General features: G+C 51.5%; 2 protein-coding genes across 2 annotated transcripts in view; one reads left to right on the top strand and one right to left on the bottom strand.

Annotated features, from left to right (window-relative positions):
• Nucleotides 1-3,685: 3,685 nt before the first annotated feature.
• ETH_00033225 (uncharacterized protein) lies at nucleotides 3,686-4,782 on the bottom strand (the record flags this gene model as incomplete). The annotated part of the gene is made up of 2 exons (XM_013377946.1): nucleotides 3,686-4,045; nucleotides 4,468-4,782. 2 exons carry the CDS (start codon nucleotides 4,780-4,782, stop codon nucleotides 3,686-3,688), a joined length of 675 nt encoding a protein of 224 aa, XP_013233400.1.
• Nucleotides 4,783-6,285: 1,503 nt separating this feature from the next.
• ETH_00033230 (uncharacterized protein) overlaps nucleotides 6,286-7,981 on the top strand; it is a gene marked incomplete at both ends in the record, with an annotated part of 3,918 nt that continues 2,222 nt past the window's right edge. The window contains 4 exons of the mRNA XM_013377947.1: nucleotides 6,286-6,352; nucleotides 6,907-7,067; nucleotides 7,281-7,380; nucleotides 7,739-7,954. Of these exons, the coding sequence (XP_013233401.1) occupies nucleotides 6,286-6,352; nucleotides 6,907-7,067; nucleotides 7,281-7,380; nucleotides 7,739-7,954 (544 nt within the window). The remainder of the gene's footprint in view (nucleotides 6,353-6,906; nucleotides 7,068-7,280; nucleotides 7,381-7,738; nucleotides 7,955-7,981) is intronic.

Consider the following 7,981-nt stretch of genomic DNA (forward strand, 5'->3'; position numbering starts at 1 on the left):
AGCAGCATATACCGCCTCTACCGCCACGGGCTGCTGCAGGAAGCAGCTTGGCAGCAGTTTGCTGCAGCACAAGAAGATTTAAACCAGGAGCTGCAGTACATAAAAGCAGAAGCAGAAAACATCGAAGAGGGCTGGGGCAGCAGCATTCTCAGAGACACGGTGCTGCTGCACCGCCTCGCCGAGGCCCAGAAGGAGCGCAACAAGCTGCAGCAGCAGCAGCAGCAGCAGCAGCAGCAGCAGCAGGGGGCGGGAGGCGCCGCTGACGCGCAGCAGCAGCAGCAGCAGCACGGCCACGGGCATGCGGGCGGACAGGGGCACCAGCAAGCGCAGCCGGAACTGCAGCAGACGCTGCAGCACAGAATGCAGCAGCAGCAGCAGCAGCAGCAAAAGGGGGAAAAGGAGAAGAACAAACAAGGCAAAACGGCCAAGGCAAATAAAGGCCAACAGGAAACTGCGAAGGATGCCAGCCACAAAAAGAAAAAGTAAACACACAAAATTGAGAAGCAGCAGCAGCAGCACCTGCTGCTGCTGCTGCTGCTGCTGCTGGAGCAGCTGCTGCTCCTGTTGCTTTGGGACATCAGGCGGCGCTCGCACAGAGAAAAGCAGCAGCAACAGCATTCGCAGCGGCTGCAGCAGCAGCTGCAGCAAACAGAAACGCCACGGCCTCCAGCAGCTGCTGCTGCTGCAGGCTGCAGCAGCAAACACACCAGCTGCTCATGCAGCAGCTCATGCAGCCCCTGCAGCTGCTGCTCATGCAGCAGCGGTATCCACAGCAGCACAGACTGCAGCAGCAGCTGCTGCAGCAACAGACGCAATGTCTAGTTCCTTTCGATTTGAAGAATACAGTAGAGGCCCTCAGATGATGCAGGTTGCTACTTTTGCTGGTGCTGCTGCTGCTGCTGTTGCTGCTGCTATTCTTGGTAGAGCTGCAACACTTCTAGCTGTGGATAAGTTTTGTCTGCTGCAGCAGTTGTTGCTGCTGCAGTTGCTGCCGCTCCAGTTGCTTCTGCCGCTGCTGCCCTTTTTGCAGTTTTTGCTGCTGCAGTAGACCCTGCTGCAGTTGTGCTGCTCTTACCCTGCTGCTGCTCAGACCTGGCTTCTGGCGTAGTTGCTACTGCTACGGTTGCTGCTCCTATATTTGCTGCTGCTGCACATTCTGCTGCTACAGTTGCTGCTGCTGCTTTCTTGCTGCTGCGCTGCTCACTCGCTACATAATGACCCCAAATAGATCTGAGCCATATAGCTGTAAGCAGAAAGTCTATCTCCTTATTTATTTATTCATTATTTATTATTTATTTATTTATTTATTTATTCATTTACTATTCATTTATTTATTATTCGTTTTTTTATTTTTTGTTTTTATTTATTTATTATTATGCATCTTTTGCTGCCGCCATGCGGGTGTCTACGTGTAGTGCCTTTTCGATTCTGTTTGCTTTATTTCCTTTTTGTTCTATTCTTTTTTGATTTAAATAATTAAATTGATTTAATTTAATCAACTTAATTTAATTTAATTAATTTAATTTAATTAATTTAATTAATTCAATTAAATTAATTTGCTGCTGCCAAATCGACTGCAGAGCCGCTCAGGCGCAGCTCTCCCGCTCTGGGGTTCCTGTCTTCACTTTTCGTCATTTTGGGGTTTATTTGGCGCATTTTGATTTATTTTTTATTCTTTTATTTATTCTTTTATTTATTTTCAATTATTTTTAATTATTTGCATTTATTTGACTCCTTTTGCTTTCATTTCTTTCATTTGTTTTCAAAATTTGCCCCCGCGCCGCGGCGCGCGGCGCTCGCCGCCGTGCCGCTCAGTTTGGCAAGCGGCGAAACTTCGCTTCACTAAGAATTAAAATGGAAAAATTAAAAACAAAAGATTTAAAAATAAAAATTACTTTAAATTTCAAAATAATAAACCAAAGAAGAAACAAAATGATCCATTTAAGCCAAAATTGAAGTGCCGAAGCCCTCGCCTCAGCAAGTGTATGAGGTCTCGAGTGCAAATTATAAGACAAAATAAATATATTTGTCTGTTCTTTGCGATTCCTGGATTTATTTTCAACAATTGATTCATAATTATTCATTAAAATAAACATTTACATTTATAAAACATATTTAGGAGCTCAGCTGCACATTTATTTGTAAAACTACTTCAAAACCTTACCCTCAGGTGTACATACAGCTGCGGCAGTGCACCTCCTAATCGCTTTATAATTATTTATATTTTAAACACTTTTAAAACCCATTTAGACTTCTTTTACAACTATAAATTATAATAAATTAGTTTTACTTTTGCCTCAAACTAAGAATACTTTCAAAATAAATTTAACTCCCCCTCAACTTCATCCTCTAAACTTCACAACTCAAAAGCGAAAACACCTAAATGCATTCTCCTTTGTCTTTCACCCTTTACGCTTCCATTCTAACTAATCTACTCCACTTACTTTATTTATTTTATGTATGTAATCTATTTATCTACTCGCTCCATCTATCCACTTCATTTATTTACTTGTCTGCGTTTACATTTTGATGTTCGCAGATTTAATATTGAAGTCTTTTGGGCTAAAGCCGCAACAGAAAATAAAAAGAAAAGTTTTGGTTCTGTTCATTGGAGTCCAGCATTTGATTTCTTTGATATACTTTTTATTCATTCCTTTTTGTTTCTTTTTATTTCTTTATCTATTTAAACTGTCTTATTTTATTTTATTTATTTACTTCTACAATTCAAAGTGCGTCCGTTTCCGGTCCTTCACCGCCCACACGCTTCGAGCCAACTGCGCATCCCCCCGCTGCTGCTGCAGCAGCTGCTGCTGCAGCAGTTGCTGCAGCTGCAGCAGCAGCTGCTGCTGCTGAGAGGCCGCCTGTGGGGTGCATCTACTGCAAGCCCCTGCGAAGAATTAATAGATCCGACACGAGGAGGAGCAGCAGAGGCCCAAAGCGCTGCAGCAGCTGCAGCAGCAGCAGCAGCAGCGGCCTTGCATGAAAGGGGGCCCCCCAGGGGCCCCTCTAGAAGCGGCCGCGGGCCTCCAGGGGGCCCCCAGCGGGACTCCCCTAGCGACGCTGCAGCAGCTGCAGCAAGAAAAACTGATAAAGACTACCTGGGGGCCCCTCGGGGGCCCCCAGGGGCCCCCAGGGGGCCCCCAATTACTAGCAAAGCCCCTCGGGGGCCCCCTCGGGGGCCCCCAGGGCCCAGGAGGTTAAAGAGGCCCCCCAAAGGCCTCTCCCCAAGGGCCCCCGGGGGCCCCCAGGGGCCCCTACGGGCCTCCGGGGGCCCCCAGGGCCCCCTAGGGGCCTCCGGGGGCCCCCAGGGCCCCCGGGGGCCCCAGAGGGCCCCCGGGGGCCCCCCTGGGGGCCCCCGGGGGCCCCCTGAGGACTTTGTCTGGGGTCACAGCTGTTGTCTACTGCTGTGTTAATTTTGCTGTCATTAGAATTGAAAAGAAAATAATAAATAGAAATGAAAATAAATAATAAATTGAATAATAAATAGAATTAAATAAATTAAGATAATGAATTAAATCTCTTATTAATTAGATTGCTTTCAATACAGACACGACACTACGGGCACTTCGGCTTGGCGAGAGACAGCAGCAGAGAAGACTCTTTCTGCTGCTGCTGCTGCTGCTGCTGCTGCTGCGGCTGGGGTGCCAAGAAGACTGGGCTGAGGAGGGTACACGCCTCGCTCTTTCTATTCATGCTGCTGCTGCTGCTGCAGCGGCTCCTGCTGCTGCTGCTGCTGCTGCAGCTCCCTAAGTTCTTTGTGAAGCTGCGCCCGCAGCTGCTGCTGCTGCTGGCGAACCTGTTGCTGCTGCTGCAGCAGCTGCTGCCGAAACTGCTGCTGCTGCTGCTGCTTCTGCAGCTCAGAAGGCAGCGGCCCCTGATAAGCAGGACTACAGTAAAAGATATATGCAGCAGCACTCCTAAATGCTTGCTGCAGCTGCTGCAGCGGCAGCAGCAGCAGGTCCAGCAGCTGCAGCTGCAGCAGCCGCAGCAGCAGCAAGCCCACTGACAGCAGCCGCGCCTGCAGGTGCACTTGGGACCAAATGACCTGCAGCAAAATTCAAACAGATAAATTAAAATTAAATTTGAAAAATAATTAAATAATTAAATACTAATTAAATTAAAATCAAAGTAAGATTGAAAAATGAAATATCAAATGAGCACTAACATGCAGCACAGCTGCAGCAGCTGCGCCACCCACAAACAGCAGCAGCAGCAGCAGCAGCAGCAGCATCTTTACTAATAAAAGCGCAACTAGCAACACTAACAGCAGCAGCAGCGACAGCGGCAGCAGCAGCAGCAGCAACGGCAACAGCGGCAATACCAGTGACTAGGGCAGCACTGCGAACAGCAGCAGTGCCAGTGCGAACAGCAGCAAAAGGAGGGCTTATAGCCGCTGCAGCAGCAGCAACTTGAACAGCAGCAGCAGCAGCAGCAGCGGCACTAAGGGCAGCAGCAGCAGCAAATCACCTTCCACCCTATGGCACACGCCATGGCCATGACGCAGGCCTTGAGCAGCTGCAGCAGCAGCAGCAGCAGCACATGGGCCCTGGGGATGCATCTGGGGCTTCTTGCAGGAGCAGCAGCAACAACAGCGAAGGGGGCCCCCTGCGCTGCTGCGCTGCTGCAGCTGCTGCTGCTTTCGACAACCAGTGCTGCTGCAGCCTCTTCTGCTGCTGCGGGTGCTGCTGCTGCTGCTGGAACTGCAGCAGCAGCAGCAACAGCACCCCCACCGCCACAAGAGCCCCTCCTACTCGGAAGCTCCGTTGAGACCCTCCATACCATTCTCTGCTGCTTCCCCAGCTGGGGTGTATGCGCAGCAGCAGCAGCAGCAGCAGCAGCAGTCGCAACGGCAGCAGCCTCGACTACTAAGGGAAAGAAAGACAAAGGGTTGCTGAAGAGGCCAGAAGAAAGCTCCTCAGTCTATTGCTGCTGCTGCTCCTGCTGCTGCTATTGCCGCTGGTGCAGCCGCTGCTGCTGCTGCTGCTGCCGGGTCTGTGGGGGGGCGGCAGCAGCAGCGAGAGCCATTAGAGCTGCTGCTGCAGTTGCTGCTGGAAATAAAAAGAGCATAGAGGAAAAAAGCAGCAAACGAGGTGCCTGTACACCTCAGAGCTGCGTGGGACGCTGCGGCGAAGACCCCCGGCGCTCTCTGCAGCAGCCGCAGCAGCAGCAGCAGCAGCAGCAGCAGAACCCAAAGGGCCAAAGAAACACCACGAAAATTAGTTTCTAAAAAGTATTGCGCAAAATTCAATCAATTCCGCGAAGCTGCCGTGCCAGATCATCTCACTGCTGCTGCTGCTGCTGCTGCCGCTGCTGCTGCTGCTGCTGCTGCAGTCGCACACGCCTGCAGCTTCCCCAGCCACTGCGTCGGCGCTGTTGCTGCTGCTGCTGCAACCCTCTGAATCCAAACTCGTTTTAAAAAGAATTTTTAAATATTTAAAATAAAAGAACTTTAGGAAAAAGAAAAGCTGCGCATGAGCATGTGTACGTACACTGGGCTGGCTGCCTGGGCGTCGCTGCTGCTGCTGCTGCTGCGGCTGCTCCGCCTGCGCGTGTCTTCTGCTGCAGCAGCTGCTGCTGCGCTTGCTGCTGCTGCTGCTGTCGCTATAGCAAGTTTTAGCTCAGTTGCTGCCTAATTTCAAAGTTTGCCATTGAACAACTGGGCACAGCAACAATTCGTGCAGCAGCAGCTGCAGCAGCAGCAGCTACTGCTGCTGCTGCTGCGCATGCACAGAGGCTGCTACTGCAGCAGCAGCAGCAGCAGCAAACCTGTTGCTGCAACAGAGCAATTGCTAGTCCTCCACTCACCAAACCGTACAGCTTGAAAAGTTCTTTCGTCTTTGGGCCGAGCCAGTAGTAGAGGGAATGATCAGGGTTTAGGGTTTAGGGTTTAGGGTTTAGAAATCAGATAAGCGCAGCAGCAGCTGCAGAATAAACCTCAACAAGCAGCAGCAGCAAACTGGGACAGCAGCAGCAGCAGCAGCAAACTGGGACAGCAGCAGCAGCAGCAGCAGCAGAAGGCTGTCTGGCTTCCGGCCATCATTTAAATAGCCACAATTAATGGGGAAAATGAAAATAAATAAATATAAATAGACAAATTAAATAAATTAAATAAATAAATGAATTCTTTTGAACAAATTAGTCCTCTGAAGGGCCAGTTAGTCTTGAAACAAAACCAGCAGCAAAAGGCGCTCACACAGCTCCCCGTGGGCCGTAGACACTGCAGCAGCAGCAGCAGCAGCAGCCGCAGCAGCAGCAGCCGCAGCAGCAGCAGCAGCAGCAGCAAAGATGGAGACAGCAGTTGATCAGCAAGAAGAGCAGCGAAGGGAGCTGCAGCGAAGATACGAAGCCATAGGTGGGGTGTACAGACACCACAACTTTCTTGAAGTTTCTGCTGCTGTCATTTGGCAGCCACAGTCTCAAAACTGCTGCTGCTGCTGCTGCAGTTTCCTCTGCTGCTTCTGCTGCTGCTGCTGCACTGTCGTCTGCTGCTTCTGCTGCTGCTAGGTTTGCTGCTGCTCTGTTTGGCGACGCCGCTTATGGTGTCGCAACGCTGCTGCTTCGCTCCAGCTGCTGCTGCTTGATCTGCTGCTGCTGCCTGAGCTGCTGCTGCTAGTAGCAGCCCCGGCACTGCTGCTGCAGCACCTGATGGACAGCTGGAGGCCCAGCTGCTGCAGAAAATGGCGCATGCTGCTGCAGTGTTGGCCCATGCTGCTGCTGCTGGTTTTAGCCGCGCAGCAGCAGCAGCAGCTGCTGCTGCTGCTGCTCCTGCTGCTACAGTCCGCTGCTGTTGCCAGTTCTGCGGCTCCCCCTGCAGCACCTGTAGCCGCCCCCGTTACAGCCCGCGCCCCGCTGCCCCCGCTGCTGCCCTCACCGCTGCTGCTGCTGCTGCTGCTGCTGCTGCTGCAGAGGCGGAGCGGCAGTCCGCGGCTGCTGCAACGCAGCGGACGCTGCAGGCCAACTATTCTTCTTTGGTGCAGCTAAAAGCTGAAAATGAATATTTGCTGCAGCACCTCAAGGCTTTGAAGGCCCAGACTGTCCTCACCAGCAGCGAGCACATCGAGAGAAAGGTCAGCCGCAGCAGCAGCAGCAGCAGCAGCTGCTGCTGCTGCTGCGGCACCAGCAACAGCAGCAGTGGCTGCCGCTACTGCGCCTACTGCTTGTTCTTCTATTTTGGTGCTGCTGCGTTCGCCACTTAAAGTACCACTCATGCTGCTACTACTGTTGCTGCTGTTGCTGCTGCTGCTGCTGCTGCTGCTGCTGCTGCTCGGGTGTATCTCCAGAGCGAGGAGTTGGCTCGGCTGAGGACTCAATTAGATAAACAGAAAAACAAAAATGCGATTTACCGGCAGCAGCTTGATCAGCTGCAGGACAAGCTCAAGGGTAGGGTTTAGGCTTTAGGGTTTAGTTTATGGTTTGTGATTTATGGTTTAGGGTTTGGGGTTTACAATATAGAGTCTGGGGTTTAGGGTTTAGAATCTGGGACGGATTGTTGAAGGCTCGCAGCCTAGAGTGTAGAGCTCGCGGCTCCTTCTCCAGGGTTTAGGGTTTAGGGTTTAGCGTTTAGGGTTCAGGGTTTAGGGTTTAGGGCTTAGCGTTTAGGGTGTAGGATTTTGGGTTTAGGTCATAGAGCTTAGGGCATAGAGCATAGGTTTTAGGGTTTAGGGTTCAGGGCCTAGGGTATAGGGCTTAGGGTTTAGGGTTTAGGGTTTAGGGTTTAGGGTTTAGGGTTTGGCCGCAGACCTGGAGTTGGCATCTGTTAAGCCCTGCACTGAAGACTCTCCGGAGATTCGCTCTATGCGCTTAATTGAGGGCCGACTAGACCAGGCAAGCAGCAGCAGCAGCAGCAGCACCAGCAACAACAGCAGCAGCAGCAGCACCAGCAACAACAGCTGCAGCAGCAGCAACAGCGGCAGCAGCAGCAGCCGCAACAGCAGCAGCAGCAGCAGCAGCCGCAGTAGCAGCAAAGCAGCTTGCTGCGAAG

The sequence above is a fragment of the Eimeria tenella genome, genomic scaffold, assembly GCF_000499545.2.
Source record: "Eimeria tenella Houghton genomic scaffold, Eth_scaff69, whole genome shotgun sequence".
In the NCBI taxonomy this organism is placed as follows: domain Eukaryota; phylum Apicomplexa; class Conoidasida; order Eucoccidiorida; family Eimeriidae; genus Eimeria; species Eimeria tenella.